The sequence below is a fragment of the Tremella mesenterica genome (genome assembly GCF_000271645.1).
Source record: "Tremella mesenterica DSM 1558 unplaced genomic scaffold TREMEscaffold_4, whole genome shotgun sequence".
Taxonomy (NCBI): Eukaryota; Fungi; Basidiomycota; class Tremellomycetes; order Tremellales; family Tremellaceae; genus Tremella; species Tremella mesenterica.
Genome location: NW_006711228.1, coordinates 339,493 through 354,493, shown reverse-complemented (window position 1 = coordinate 354,493; position 15,001 = coordinate 339,493). Strand labels below are relative to the sequence as shown.

General features: G+C 48.5%; 4 protein-coding genes across 4 annotated transcripts in view; 2 read left to right on the top strand and 2 right to left on the bottom strand.

Moving 5' to 3' along the window:
• Positions 1–1,328: 1,328 nt before the first annotated feature.
• TREMEDRAFT_61575 (uncharacterized protein) lies at positions 1,329–4,415 on the top strand (the record flags this gene model as incomplete). The annotated part of the gene is made up of 6 exons (XM_007004036.1): positions 1,329–1,710; positions 1,776–1,885; positions 2,432–2,489; positions 2,593–2,651; positions 2,820–3,332; positions 4,023–4,415. The coding sequence occupies 6 exons, from the start codon at positions 1,329–1,331 to the stop codon at positions 4,413–4,415; spliced, it is 1,515 nt and encodes a 504-aa protein (XP_007004098.1).
• Positions 4,416–8,605: 4,190 nt separating this feature from the next.
• On the bottom strand, positions 8,606–10,546 carry TREMEDRAFT_61573 (uncharacterized protein; the record flags this gene model as incomplete). The annotated part of the gene is made up of 5 exons (XM_007004035.1): positions 8,606–8,725; positions 8,764–9,544; positions 9,588–9,939; positions 9,986–10,435; positions 10,486–10,546. The coding sequence occupies 5 exons, from the start codon at positions 10,544–10,546 to the stop codon at positions 8,606–8,608; spliced, it is 1,764 nt and encodes a 587-aa protein (XP_007004097.1).
• Positions 10,547–11,826: 1,280 nt separating this feature from the next.
• TREMEDRAFT_71425 (uncharacterized protein) lies at positions 11,827–13,294 on the top strand. Its single transcript, XM_007004269.1, has 4 exons — positions 11,827–11,896; positions 11,941–12,010; positions 12,212–12,400; positions 12,744–13,294. The coding sequence occupies exons 1-4, from the start codon at positions 11,843–11,845 to the stop codon at positions 13,124–13,126; spliced, it is 696 nt and encodes a 231-aa protein (XP_007004331.1). The 5' UTR covers positions 11,827–11,842; the 3' UTR covers positions 13,127–13,294.
• A 607-nt stretch (positions 13,295–13,901) lies between these two features.
• Positions 13,902–15,001, bottom strand: part of TREMEDRAFT_11871 (uncharacterized protein) — a gene marked incomplete at both ends in the record, with an annotated part of 6,218 nt that continues 5,118 nt past the window's right edge. The window contains 5 exons of the mRNA XM_007003732.1: positions 13,902–13,993; positions 14,064–14,082; positions 14,291–14,375; positions 14,570–14,691; positions 14,740–14,809. Coding sequence (XP_007003794.1) covers positions 13,902–13,993; positions 14,064–14,082; positions 14,291–14,375; positions 14,570–14,691; positions 14,740–14,809 — 388 coding nt within the window. The remainder of the gene's footprint in view (positions 13,994–14,063; positions 14,083–14,290; positions 14,376–14,569; positions 14,692–14,739; positions 14,810–15,001) is intronic.

The window sequence follows — 15,001 nt, the reverse complement described above, 5'->3', positions numbered from 1 at the left end:
CCATGCCTCGTGTTCACCATCCAATGACGAATACATCAAGGAGGTTTTGGAGTTATCCTTGGACTGGTTCTCATCCTTCGAGACCGTATGTCCTTTCTTATTATTCTTATTATTCCTCCATTTCTTTTTACCTCCATCCTTTACATCTGCGTTTTCTTTCCTGTTCGTATCCTCTCTTTTAGGTTTACGACAGTACTTCGCTAGATGTCCTATAGTGTCACAATTATAACACTTCCTAGTTTCTTTTCTGGGCTGACCATCAGAGATATTATCTCGGTTCACCCTCATTCCTTTATCCCTTTCGGCGAACATCGCGAATCCCTTTCTATTGGTCCTACCAACAGGGCGCGCTTTACGTCTCGCCGTTTCTGCGTTAAAGATCGACAATACTTTGTCCCATGTCCTTTCCTTTTCGGGTACCGACATTAGTTCTACGTGGATGATCCTGTATGCTGGTGCTAGGATGGTATTGAGGAATAAACCTGCTCGAGCCTGTGAGTCAAAGATCAATCCCACCAACTTCGCTTCAGCCATTGTCTTCGAGAAATCCTCTACATGCTTAGCCATTTCTTCGGCCGTCGCATCTTCCCTCAAGTCATAGCTAAACAATGCTTGACGGACATTCCTCTGATTCTCGTTCGTGGCTGTTACGTGCATTTTCAAGCAGTACTCCCACATTTCTTTAGCTGACATCTTCTCAGATAAATCAAGCATTACAGCTTCCGTCACTGTTCCCTTGATCATCCCTTGCGCTTTATTCTCCCTCGCTTGCCACTTTTCCCACTCTTTCAACTCTTCTCCAGTAATCCTTCTACCAACCGCTTGTCCTTCGACGGACGTGGTAGGAGGTACTGATCCCGCCCTCTCTGTTGCCGGCCTAACCCCTTCGCGACCAGGTTCGGTATCAATACCTGAGACGACATTCCATACATCGCCTATCTGTAGATACACCTCGATCGCCTTCCTCCACGAAGCATACGTTGATGGATCGTAGGATAACTTAGGGAGATTCTCAAACGAAATCTTAGTCGACACTGAGGACATTATGAGGGGAGAGTAGAAGTGGAACTTGCCTTTATTATACACAGAGGTAAGTGGACTTCCGACTGTTAATCTGATTGCTGATAATTAGATGGTAATACAGGGGGGAAAAAGAGCATGCATCAATTCTACATGTCTCTATACTTATCACATTCCACTCACACGCATAAAACCAGAGACGATCGAATAAAGTTCAGAGGATAAGTTGAACGGAGAAATATTCGACGGAAGGGGTAATTATCTAACGGCGGTTCGGCCGTCCTGGCCCGATTCTATCGGCTAACATCATGTCTTCCATCACTGCTTCGTTCCAAGGGGCTGTTAACTATATTGCCGACGCTACCGGTTTAAAATTCCAGCAAATTTTCGGCACCTATCTCTTCTCACCCTTCAAGACAGGCACCTCTATCACTCGCCACCCTTCGCATACAGCCACACAAACGCAGAGGGCGGATGGAACTGAGGACGAGGATCGAACAGAAGATGCGGCTAAAGGGGTGAACATGGCCACACGATCGCAACGAAAGTGTGGTGATTCCCTCCTCCATTCGGTCACAGGAGACGAAATCAAAAAGGGGACTACTCCTCGTACTGATCATGAAGTCGGATTCAGTGACGATTCCTTCCAAGATGTTGGGAGCGAAACAAACAAATTGTGTCCTCAACACAGTCAGTCGTGCCTGATCCATTCAGAATATGATTTACTATCATCCCGTTCACTTTTGGAAGATCAGGTGAAAGGTACGGAGCGCTGATGTTAACGAGTTCGAGTTCGAGTTTGACTAGTGAGGTAGAGTGGTTAGAAGCACGTACAGGAATCATGGATCATGCACAGTCTTTGAGGGTGAGATGATATATTGACTTAACCTCTCTTATATGTTCACCCCAGCTAATAACCTGTCAATCATATCAGTTAGTCGCTTTCTTGGGACTGAGGTTATTCCTAGCAACAAAAAGAGAGGTGCATTCCACCACATTTCGAGTAACAAGCATGTTTTCCGGTATGACCTGTTCCTCGACCGAGGACAACTGATTGGAGTAGATCTGACAACCTGTATGCAAAGCTCAGTCAACAATCATACACGGTGAGACCTGTCCCGAACAGTGATTAATTATAGGGTGATCGATTCTTCTGGGCACAATTGATATTGAGACTTATAGGAAGGTTTTTATGATCAAGGACTCCCTACCCGGTTCATGACAAGTGTCACGAACTACGTCGTAACATCCCTGACAACCACCATCACCGACCCTCCTTTCACCATCACCGACCTTCCTTTTCACCACCACCAACCTCCACTCGAACCACTGAGACCAACTACGGCGAAGTTACGAGAACCAAGAGGGTATTTGTCACGATAACCCCGCCTAGCGGAGAACTACGGCGAAGTTAGGGGAAGGGAACCGAGGGAGAGCAGAACAGGGGAAGTTAGGCGAAGTTAGTCGAGGTGAGCGGAGTAGGATATCGGGGATACGGCGAGGTACGGCAAAGTTGAACGAAGAGGACTGAGCGTGAGGCAGTGCAGGAGTTGAGGGACGTTCTATGAGAAGAGAGGAGTAGTATAGATAGTTTACAGATCGCTGAACTTCTTCAGCGATCCTTGATTGTTGTCAGTAGTAAAAGACAAATAGAGATAGCTATACATCGAGATACATCGCCATCAATAGAACAAAGCCTTAGTTAGAGTAACTACGCCGAAGTACGCCGTAGTTACACTCCTTTCGACGTCTGCGCCCTCCTGGTTGGGTGAGACATCGACTCAGAAGCGTGAAGTTAGCCGAGGTTCGTCGACCGTCGGTCTATAAGGAAGAAGTTGCTCGACGGCCGTGACAGTATCAAGGATCGCTCTTACCGACGACCCGTGCGAACCTCGGAGAAGTACGAAGATAATATGGAACCGGAAAGGAGAATTACGCGAGGCATGAGTAGGGGTGAAGACAGGATGGAGGATAATGAGAGGAGAGCATTGGAGGAGCTTAGAAGAGCGATGGGACAGGACCTTGGGGTGGAAGATAGCGTAGGGGGGTCAGTTCAAGGAGATGAGTCCGTTCCACCAGTACCTTCTAATCCTCCTACACCTATGGCCGATATTCTCCCACCTATTGGATCCCCAATGGGATCGGATCAAACCCCACGGCCAGAAAACACTGGAAGTGGGACGAACTTCGGAGAAGGAGGGACTCAAGGGGTGATGTTAGCCTTGGTGCAGATGGTGGCAAATATGAACAAGGATATGATGGAGGAGAGGAGGCGTAGGGAGGAGTGGGAGCAAAGAAGGAAAAGGGAGACAGTGGGGGGAATTGCAGAAGGGATATCAGAAGGGGTGAGGTACGCCATGGGACGGCAAACTTCGGCGACTCCAAGCGTAGTTGGGGAACAAAGGAAGGGGATAAAGTTGCCTAACCCGGATTTCTGGAGAGGAGAGCGGAACAAGTTAACCGCTTTTCTGTCTGAGTGCGACGTACATTTCGAGTTAAACTCTCACCTTTTCCCCGACGACACTAAAAAGGTCTTTTTCATGATCTCTCACTTACGCGAAACTCCCCTTCTTGCCGTTCAACCCGATCTATCGAAAAGGCCTCTCCCGGAATACCTCACGGCGCACAACCAGTTCGTCAAGTATCTCAAGACTAACTTCGGCGACCCAGACAAAGAAGGAACTGCAGCCCGACAGCTCAATGATCTCAAACAAACCGGGTCTGCTTCGGATTACTTCTCTGCCTTTCAGCGACATGTGGCGATACTCAAGTGGTCTGATGACGGAAACTTGGTCGATCGGGCTAAGAAAGGTTTAAAATCGCACCTCCTGGATGAAATTGCAAGACATGGCAGATCGTTTGGGACTGTGAAGGAGCTATTGGAGTTTGTAATTCCCTTGGACAACCGCCTGTGGAGGAGACAAGTGGAGAAGGAGGCAGAGAGGAGGAGGGAAGGAGGGACAAAGACAACAACAGTGGTAGAGAGTCAGAGGACGGAGAAGAAAGAAGAGAAGAAGTGGGAAAAGGGACAACCTTCGGCGCAAGTTGGTGTCCAAGCGGCCATGACGTCCACGGTGGTAAGGAGTCCGCCGCCGAACATCGACGAAGTTCGCCGAAAATGGCCTAGGCCGAACGCCGACCTGAGGGAGACAAGGAGGAAAGAGGGGAAGTGTACGGAGTGTGGTGAAACAGGACATTGGCTGAAGGAATGTCCTGTAAGGGAGGCTAAGGTTAAGGTTGGACTGTTGCCTCCATGGGGGGAGAAGTTCGGAGAACGTGGTGGAGGATCGGGAGGGAACGCAGTACCTCTCGGACAGAGGAGGAACTTGAATGCGGTTGGAGGAGAAGTAGATTTGGAAGAGGACCAGGGAAAAGAAGAGGACCTGTCGCAGTAGGCGAGGCTCGGCGGGTCCGCCATATTCTCTCGGCCACCATTCCCAAACCCATAAAAGAAACACAGCTGATGGAGCCAGAGGATTGTGAATACAGAAATACACCACTCAGTACCCCTTGTTCATGCAATGTCGATAATCATCTCCCCATCCCTTCCGTTTCCAGAGATCAACCTAAATCGGACATTTTCATTAATGGAATAAAGCTAACTACGCTCTGGGACACTGGAGCTACTTGTTCATATATAAGCCCTAGGGCAGCAGCGAAGATAGGTGTAGAAAAGAGGCGATATCAGGTGAGCGTACCCGTTCACATGTTCGACGGCTCGGTGAGTGTCGCTGGACCCATCACCGAGTTTATCGAAGTCGGATTTAGTTTGACGAAGGACGCCGAAGTGCGGTCTATTTGTCTCGATGTAACGACGCTCTGCGACGCAGATGTTGTGATAGGGTGGGACTGGATGAGGAAGGAAGGGGTTGTCCTTGATGGAAGAGACAACTCGGTGAAATTTCCCATCCCAACCCCACCAAGTGCGGCGAAGTTAGCGGCCATAGGGCTGCCGACTCCGACGGACGCGATAGATCTCCGAGACAAAGATGACCAGGATGAACTGAGTCCGGAGGAACAGGAGGAATTGTATCAGGTGGTTCCTGAACAATATCACTCGTTCATTGATGTTTTTAACCCAAGGAAGGGAGGTGAAGAATTACCTCCCTCGAGGGGCTATGATCTGGAGTTTGATCTTAAGGAGGGGGCGAACCTGAAGGTTGCTCCACTCTACTCGCTTGGAGAAGATCAGAGAAGTGCGCTGAGAGACATCCTAGATCGCGAAATATCGGCCGGAAGAGTTCGACCCAGTAATTCGCCCTACGGATCACCGATGTTCTTGGTACCGAAGAAAGCAAAAGGTCAATGGCGAATGGTCATTGATTACCGAAAGTTGAACGAGGCAACGATACCCGACGCCTATCCGCTGCCTCTGATCGGCCAGATAACCGAAGAACTAGGGAAAGCGAGGTATTTCAGCAAGTTAGATCTGATTGGGGCTTATCAACTCCTACGAGTAAAGGAAGGACACGAACACCTGACAGCGTTCAGGACTCAGTACGGTATGTTCGAGTCTCTTGTTGTCCGAGACGGTCTACGAAATGCTCCTGCTGTGTTTCAGCACTTCTTGAATGAAAGTTTTCGAGAGCTGCTGGGTAAAGGAGTAGTTGTCTACATAGATGATATACTCATCTACGGTCAAACATTGGAGGAACTAAGAGGAACTACGGCGAAGGTGTTCGAAGTGCTTCGAAGGTCGAATTTGTTCGTAAAAGCAAGTAAGTGCGAGTTTGAAAGAGATTCGGTAGTCTTCCTGGGGTTCGTGGTTTCGCGAGAAGGGATTTCTAGTAATCCGGAATACATCGATGCTGTCGTATCTTTCCCTCGCCCTAAGAACTTGCGAGAGAGCAGAGGATTTATGGGAGTTGTCAGTTATTATCGGCGTTTTGTCCCCAACTTCTCCAGAATTGCTAAACCGATCAATGATCTCACCAGGAAGGATGTACCGTTTGTTTGGGGAGTAGAACAGGAAAGAGCTTTTAAGGAATTAAAGGAGAGGATGTGTAGGGCCCCAGTATTGGCTCACTTTGATCCCTCGTTGAAGACGCTACTACAAACAGATGCGTCGTTCTTCGGCTGGGGTTTCATAATTTCGCAGGTGAACGAGTTGGGACAAGAACACCCGGTGGCTATCGAGTCCGGAGCGTTTCAGGCGGCGCAGTTGAACTACACGGTAGGCGAAAAGGAGTTACTAGCTATCGTTGAAGCCTTCAGGAGAAGGAGACACTTACTACTACAGGTAGAGACTACAGTTCTCACAGATCATTTGAATTTGACGTATTGGATGGAACCTAAACAACTTAGCCCTAGGCAGGGTAGGTGGGTCGAAGAGCTCTCTAATTTCAGGTTCAAAATGGTGTACCGACCAGGAAAACAAGCCACACTGCCGGACGGACTGTCTAGAAGAGCAGACTACCACTCGGGAAAAGGGAGTACCATGGTGCAGGAGAGCAATCTTATTCAAGGTTTGCCGAAGTTCGACAAACTTGATGACACTAGCTCTGGGTTACAGCACCTACTTCGAGCTTTACAGGGTACAAAGGAAGTACGGGAAAACGACCTCATTGATCCTATGGATTTGATAATTGGAATACAGGAGGACGAAGAGGTGGAGGAGGTTAGGAAAGAACTATTGGGGGTAACCTGTGCTGAGTGCTCTCATCCGACATGTCAAGATGACGTACAGGAACCAGAGTCGGTCGCCGAGTTACGCCGTAGTTCGCGGTCCCCCCTAATACTTCGTGGAGGTTGGAACTCAAGGGGGTTCCTCACGTTCGATGATCGTACTTATGTGCCAAACCACGCCAACGCTCGGCTAAAAATCATGAAGATGCGACATGACTCAGCCTTGGCCGGTCATCCAGGTTCGGCGAAGACCCTTGAACTAGTCCTGAGGGATTATGTCTGGGTTGGAGTAAGGAAGGATGTCGAAGATTATGTTGCTGGATGCGCGGTATGTCAGAGAGCAAAGACTAACAGGCAGAAACCTCATGGAGAGCTTAAACCGCTGGAGGTGGCTACGAAACCTTGGTCCAGTATCTCGATGGATTTTATTGAAGAACTCCCGAATTCCCATGGGTATAATTCGATACTGGTAGTAGTGGACCGATTGACCAAATGGGCGGTTTTTATCCCAACTACGACGAAGTTGACCGCAGCTGGGCTATCAGAGCTGATAATGGACTATGTGGTGGCTCAGCATGGGTTACCGGAGAACATAGTGTCGGACAGGGGATCGAAGTTTACCTCGAAGTTTTGGAAGAACTTGACCGATAGTCTCGGGATAAGACTACATCTCTCTACTGCGTATCATCCACAGACTGATGGACAGACTGAACGAACAAATCAATCCCTCGAACTATACCTTAGAATCTTCACTTCTTATCAGCAAAACGACTGGTCAAAGCTGCTTGCTCGAGCGAGCTTCGCTTATAACAACACCCACCATTCTGCGATAAACAAGACACCGTTTTATGCGAACTATGGGTACCACCCTCGGTGGGCTGAAGAGATTAAGACCAGTGAGGTTGAGGTACCTGCTGCTACAGTAGCGGTAAAAGACTTAACCGAAATACACAAAGAATGTATTGAGGGGATCGAGAGAGCTAACGAGAAGTACGCCGAAGGATACAATAGGAAACACCGAACTACGCCGAACTTCGTGGAAGGTGACCTAGTTATGTTGTCCTTGGAGAATATTAAGACTAAGAGACCAATGAAGAAGTTGGATGTTAAGCAAAGTGGGCCGTACAAGGTAGTACGGCAGGTAGGTTCTCACGCTTGTAAACTGGAATTACCGGGAACGATGGCAGGTATCCATGATGTATTCCATGTCTCCTTGCTCCGTCCGTATCACCCTCCAGTATTTCCTGGTCAGCGAGCTGAACCACCTGGCCCAGTGGAAGTAGATAACGTAGGAGAGTCGTGGGAGGTGAAGGACATCGTAGACTCTAGAGTAAATAAAAGAACAGGAAAGTTAGAGTACTTAGTAGAATGGTTAGGTTACGAAGGGACGGATGATTCAGTATCATGGGAACCGGCAGAGAATGTGGACGGAGCTAACGACATATTGGCGAAGTTCCACGAACTTCACCCTGATAAACCGAAGAAAGGACGAGTAGTAAGGTCACGGACGAGGAAGTAGTTCATACATTGGATACAACATTAGCTAAGTACAACTCACTGCTGCGAACTTCCTCCTTGTTCTCCATTCCCCGGTGCAGGACCATCTCCAGAACTATTCTCCGTACCCTTCGATGATACTACCCGCCGAAGTGATCGAGTCTCCTTCCATGCCGTGTTAAAGGCCTGAATGTGAGCAGCATGGAGGGCAGGATCACGAGCGAGGTTCAGACTGGGTGACTTCCACAACTGACGAAGCGTTCTAAGACAGTCTGCAGGAAGAGTCAGGATATCGAGGAAAGCACCATCCTGAGAACTGAGTCGAGCTGGTTGAGATGGTTTTAACCAGTCCAGTGTAGGGGGGAGCATGTACTCAGTGGGGTTCAGGAGGTAAGGAGAGCCGAAGAGATTGCGGAAGAAGTCGCTCATGTCCGTTGTGAGCTCTCGGGAGACTCTAGCTAACTCAGTTCGCCCTAATGGCCCTATGTCGGAGGAGTTCACAAGGGTTGCCATTGTCCGAGAGAGAGTATTCATCGCGGAGACCAACTTCACGCAATATTCGACGAGCTTCGCCGTATCTCGTCTATTGGCTTGTAATTGAGTGGTTAAACCAATAATGACGGAGCGAAAGGTGGCTAGCTGTTTGTCTTCCTCTGGTATCCGAGGGTCGATAGCAATAGTGGGGTGGTCGAGGGAAGGAGGGATTTCCTCTGGTAGCTGAGTACTTTCGTTTTCCACCACAGCCGGTTCGAACTGGACAGCTTTCTTCTTCTTGCCTTTCTCTTTCGAAGATTTCGGAGGAGTTTTCACAGGAGGTGCAGGAGTTGAGAGCCCAGAAGCAGGAGGAGCAGATGGTTGACGGCTTCGGGTCCCAAGGGCAGGAGGGAGACTTAGGGAAGACTCCTCTTGGGTTGACGCAGGAGTAGGACGGCTCCTGGTGGAACGAGACGGACCGGCAGAAGGAGTAGCCGGGAGACGAGATGGGCCAGCCACAGGTGTTGAGGGCTGGAGGGAGGCAGAGGGAGCACGGCGAGGCGCGCGACGAGACGAACCTGCAGAAGGAGTAGCAGGGAGACGAGACGGTCCGGCCACGGGAGAGTTAGGCGGGCGACGGACGGCGGGTGACGGCGAGATGGGGCCGGGAGAGGAGAAGTTCGCCGAAGGAGAGCGCGAAGGATAGTCCCCGTCTTGGGCTGTGGGGAGACGGCGGCGAACAGCGGCGGACGGAGTGTAGGGGGGACCGGGGGGAGCAGAAGGTCTAGGAGGAATATCCCGAGCGGTGTTGGGGGGACAGAACGAGCAGGAGCCAGAAGTGCAAGAAGCACAACGGGACCCGCGATTATGAGGTTTGACCGGTCGTAGACACGGCCATTTCGCTCTCCCATACGTGATAATTTCACGGCTACTGATCAGCAGATGTATAAACTTCTAGGGAAGGAACCTACCGACATCTATCACACGACTCATCGATACTGGCGACCTCCCATCGCTCCCTTTCATCGATAAACAACCTCCATAGCCTATCCTGCTCTCGCAACGATGCCTTGCGAGCACTCCCTGGCTCGTGGGAAGGGGAGGGAAACAATCCAGCCTGTCCTGTAGTGGATCGAGGGGTCTCTTTGACCCGTTTCGCCGAAGGAGGGGTTACTTCGTCGTGGGCGGAAGGGGAACGGCGACGTTTCTCGGCTTTAATCTCAGCCAGAGTATCCATCTTCTCCTGATACGCAACCCGTTTCTTCCCGAAAGAAGTCTGGAGCCGTACGCGGAATTCGGGAGACCCCTCATTATCACGAACAGCTACATGTCAGCACTTACGAGCAGGGTATATGACAAGAGGACATACGGCTTAACTTTTCCAACTCTGACACCCAAGGTTCTCTATCCTCAAACAGCGCCGGATCACCGAGATCAACACTGAGGATTTCCTCATCTTCATCGACCTCACCCATCTCATCATCATCATCTGCACCACCCGTCTCACCATCATCAACCAACACACCCGTCTCTTCGCCACGACGAACACCAACCACCTCCTCATCACCATCCATCTCTTCATCATCATCGTCGATTTCCACCACAGTAGCGGACTGACCCGAAGCTTGCAAAGGGCCAACAGGAGCAGGTCTGACCTCCTGTTGGCCAGAGGAGAGAGGGGTCGTAACCGCAGCAGGGGACGCGGGGGCAGAAGGAACTGCAGCGGAAGCTGCAGCAGCAGAAGGCGAGCCATCGGTGATGGCTAAGGCTCCAAAGCCCATAGACGACACTTGGCGGGGAGAGTTCCCCTGCTGAGCGACTAGGACAATCAGCGACAGAGTAGCTTATAGAGAGTACAAGTAGACTTACGGACAGCGGCGAAGCGATCTGCAAAAAATTTATGGGCATTGAGCTCCGGACGAGAAGACATTTTGTTGAAATATATCAAATTGATATGTTTGGTAAGGTAAAGACTGGAAATCGATAGACGATGATAGTACGATTTAGGATTAGTCCTGGGAAAGAAGAAGAAGTGGGCCGAAGTACTGAGTATTTAGTATAACTGACATGGCTACTCGTCGTCAGGGCGCTGGTAACTTCGCATAACAAGGTGTCTCAGCAACAACAAACACCATGACGACGATCAAAATTCCCACGCTACGTGTCTCACATTCAGATAAGTTAGGGATACGCTGACGAACGTCGACGAGGTTTGTTGTACCCCAAATCCTCTGTCTCACTTACAAGGTAACTACCACAGGGTAACAACAAGCAACCACGATGAACTTCGACGAAGTTTACTGTCCGTTTAACAACGAACCATGGTATCATCTACCAACAACTGTTATATGACCAATTGTGTTTCCTGTAACCTGCTGAGTGTCCTTTTCTTCATTACATGCATACAAAGCTCACGAGGACGTTCGCGCCTAAGGAGGGGGCGACTGTCACGAACTACGTCGTAACATCCCTGACAACCACCATCACCGACCCTCCTTTCACCATCACCGACCTTCCTTTTCACCACCACCAACCTCCACTCGAACCACTGAGACCAACTACGGCGAAGTTACGAGAACCAAGAGGGTATTTGTCACGATAACCCCGCCTAGCGGAGAACTACGGCGAAGTTAGGGGAAGGGAACCGAGGGAGAGCAGAACAGGGGAAGTTAGGCGAAGTTAGTCGAGGTGAGCGGAGTAGGATATCGGGGATACGGCGAGGTACGGCAAAGTTGAACGAAGAGGACTGAGCGTGAGGCAGTGCAGGAGTTGAGGGACGTTCTATGAGAAGAGAGGAGTAGTATAGATAGTTTACAGATCGCTGAACTTCTTCAGCGATCCTTGATTGTTGTCAGTAGTAAAAGACAAATAGAGATAGCTATACATCGAGATACATCGCCATCAATAGAACAAAGCCTTAGTTAGAGTAACTACGCCGAAGTACGCCGTAGTTACACTCCTTTCGACGTCTGCGCCCTCCTGGTTGGGTGAGACATCGACTCAGAAGCGTGAAGTTAGCCGAGGTTCGTCGACCGTCGGTCTATAAGGAAGAAGTTGCTCGACGGCCGTGACAACAAGAACCTGGCCGCCGTTTCAACCCGCGTACTATACACATTTGCCACATTGCGTATAGTGCCACAACTGCCACACCGGCGATCGCTGCCTATCATAGATACTTTACCTTTCTCTCTCTTCCGTCCACATTCCCTAGCAAGCCACATTGACCATGTCAGACCAAACATCAGTTCCTCAACCTATCATCGCTCCTTCTGTCTTAGCCGTAAGTCGTATCCCTCTCAACTTAGACGAAAGCTAAAAGAACAGAGCGACCTCTCAAACCTCGCGGCGGAATGTAAGCGTATGTTAGCAGGAGGGGCCGATTGGCTTCACATGGGTGGGTACTTCTCCTAATCTCCTTCCACCCATCTACATTCCATATGTCATTATCTTCTCACCGTATACCACCCCTAATATCCCACAAAACAGCACTGGTCGTGGTATTGAATGATAAGAATGAAGGGGTTGATGATTGAAGGAGCTAATGTCAGATGTGATGGATGGGTAAGTCCCTCTCCTCGACCTCCTATCTCAAAAGGAGTTCAAATTGATGATAGTCATTTCGTACCCAACATCACACTTGGTGCTCCTATCATAAGTTGCGTAAGGGATAACGTTCCTGATATCTTTATGGATTGTCATATGATGGTTTCTGATCCTGAAAAATGGGTACCGGAGATAGCTAAAGCAGGTGGGAAATTGTATACTTTTCATTATGAAGCTACTTGTGGGTTTTAATTCCCTCATCCCTCCCTCCTCTCCCTCTCTGTCTCTTGTAAGATACCCTCTGTCTCTTGTAAGATAAATCAGTTTCTCCATAATCGTCTGATTTTGATCTAAGACGGATGAAGGGTGGTTTACCCATTTATCCTTCTTTTTATTTTTCGTTGCCCACGTGTATACCACCTTCCAAACCTTAGAGACCATGTGTTAGTCCAGGGGGTTCTTTCGTCAGACGGTATACACAAAATCTCCACACGGTCTTAACGAATCCTCAAACTTGTACGATCCTGTAATAAGATCGCTCTGGGGTGATATTCGACGACGAAGAAGATGAACTGATCACTTAGCGAACCCAGAACAAGTAATAGATCTCATTCATTCTCACAACCTTTTAGCTGGAATTGCAATCTCACCAGAAACACCATCATCAGTCATCACTTCCTCCATAGGTTCAAAAGCCGATCATTTATTAGTCATGACCGTCCGACCAGGTAGAGGAGGTCAAAAATTTATTCCTGAATGTTTAGAGAAAGTATCGGATCTACGTAACAGGTTTCCGGATAAGAATATTCAAGTAGATGGGGGAGTAGGACCTGGTAATGCTTGTCAATGTGGGAAAGCGGGATCGAACGTTTTGGTTGCTGGTACAGCTGTGTTCGGTGCGAAGGATGCAGAGGGTGCTATTAAACAAATGAGGAATGGGGTGGAAGAAGGTTTCAAGTTGAGGTGAGGTATTTATACTGTACTTCCGAATATGTTGTTGAGTTGGAAAGAAAAGAAGGAGAGTAGAATAAAGAAATAAAATCAGTGTGTTGATGGAAACACTCAGTCGATGGTCAATGTCATAGAATGGTCAATATGACAAAGAATTGAATGCAATGCCATGCCATACGTTTACACCTAATTGAAATAATACAACTATTTATCATTTATATCTCTCACACTTGTGTAGGTTCCCTAGACATATCACTTTGACCTTCATGAACAGGAGTGAGCATTGTTGATCTTAATCTATCTCTTTCCATCCCATTTATCCGACCTCTCTCTTTCTCAAAATTATTCTCATCCTTTTCCTCATTATTCCCATTCCCAGAATTATCTTTATCCGCACTTCCTCGTCTTGAAGTAGAAAGATTTTCCCTCTCTGCACTTTCCCATCTTAAGGGATGTATATTAGTATCCACGCTTCCTCGTCTTGAAGCAGAATGAACATCCTTTTCCCCACTTCCTCGTCTGGAAGGAGATCGCGATAAAGGACTTTCCGTATTCATCACCAACGGAGACGATTGTAATGGTGTTGATGGCTGTGAAACTTGTCCTTGAAGAAATTGAGTTTGAGATGATTGTTTATGAGGAACAGGCATGGAGACTGAAGTTTTTGGACCAAGGATAAAAGGATCAGAAGGGTTTCTGATTGGTTCAGAAGTGAAAGAACTTCTTGATCCTCTTCTTACATGATTACGTGTAGTGGAGAATCCATTTGGATTCGAAGGGAAAGAATTGGGATCAGGAAGGATGGAAGATGTTCGACGAGATAATCGACGTGAACGTTCTTGTTCAAAAGCTATTTCATCTTGTTCTGTGAAATCTTTTGGTACTGGAAATCAGCATGATACAAGGTAAGACAAGTTGCCAAGAGGGCAAAAGGGAGAGAGGGTAGAACTTACACATGACGGCACGATCAATCTAGATGTTAGTTGTGCTACTTCATCAAATATAAAAAGTCCGCTACTTGCAAGCTTCCTGAGAAGAGGATGCGACAGAACGATATTCGGAGTCTCATCGTAGCGAGATATGGAGTCAGATCCAAGATGATGAAGTGTGTGTAGGAGATTGTTATAGTCCAGACGAAACCTGACAGAGGGATGACCGGATGAGCAAGAATGAAACTCACCGCCACTGGCAATCCTCGATGACGTCCACGGAGCATGACCGCAATCACGACTAATTTCGACAATGTCCTGAATGATCCGCACAATCTATGTATCAGCTCATATCATCTACACCAAGGCTTCTTCACTGAGCTGAACAACGACGTTTCGGCCCCCTTTCATATTCCCAGAGCTGAAGAGCTCAGTCTGCCAAAACAGACAAGATCAGGTCATGTGGCGACATACGGTCAGAGTAAGGATAACTGGGATACAAAATATAGGCATGTGCACCACAGACTTACGAATAATTGTCATATGGTACACCCAGAGACAGACCGACAGTCCCATACGCACTGACCAACTCAAAGATCACAGCGAAAATATTAAACCATCTAGCATTCTCCGTCTTGTCCAAATTACCTCTCTTCTCGTTAGCTTCATCTGAACGCGCCTAAGAATGGGAAAGACGGACCTCGATGATACATACTACCCAGAGTGCAAAGCCGAGCCACCAAATGTCAAATGCCAGTTGACGACGAGCACTACGGATCAGCTTTCCGCGGGAACGTACGGTACAGCTGGAAGCATTCTACAACTTGGCTTTCACATGTTTGGGACGGTCAAAGTCACGAGACTAGATGCTGATCACAAGGAAGTAGCGAGATAATCCGTCGGAAACGTACGAGAGGGAGGAGGGGAGGAGGGGAGGAGGGGAGGAGGGGAGGAGGGAAGGA

Excerpts from the sequence above, each read along its gene's own strand:
- TREMEDRAFT_71425 (XM_007004269.1), top strand. The coding sequence starts at position 11,843 with ATGTCAGACCAAACATCAGTTCCTCAACCTATCATCGCTCCTTCTGTC. Across the intron at positions 11,897-11,940 it reads TCGCTCCTTCTGTCTTAGCC|AGCGACCTCTCAAACCTCGC; the intron begins GTAAGTCGTATC and ends CTAAAAGAACAG. Across the intron at positions 12,401-12,743 it reads TTTTCATTATGAAGCTACTT|CGAACCCAGAACAAGTAATA; the intron begins GTGGGTTTTAAT and ends CTGATCACTTAG.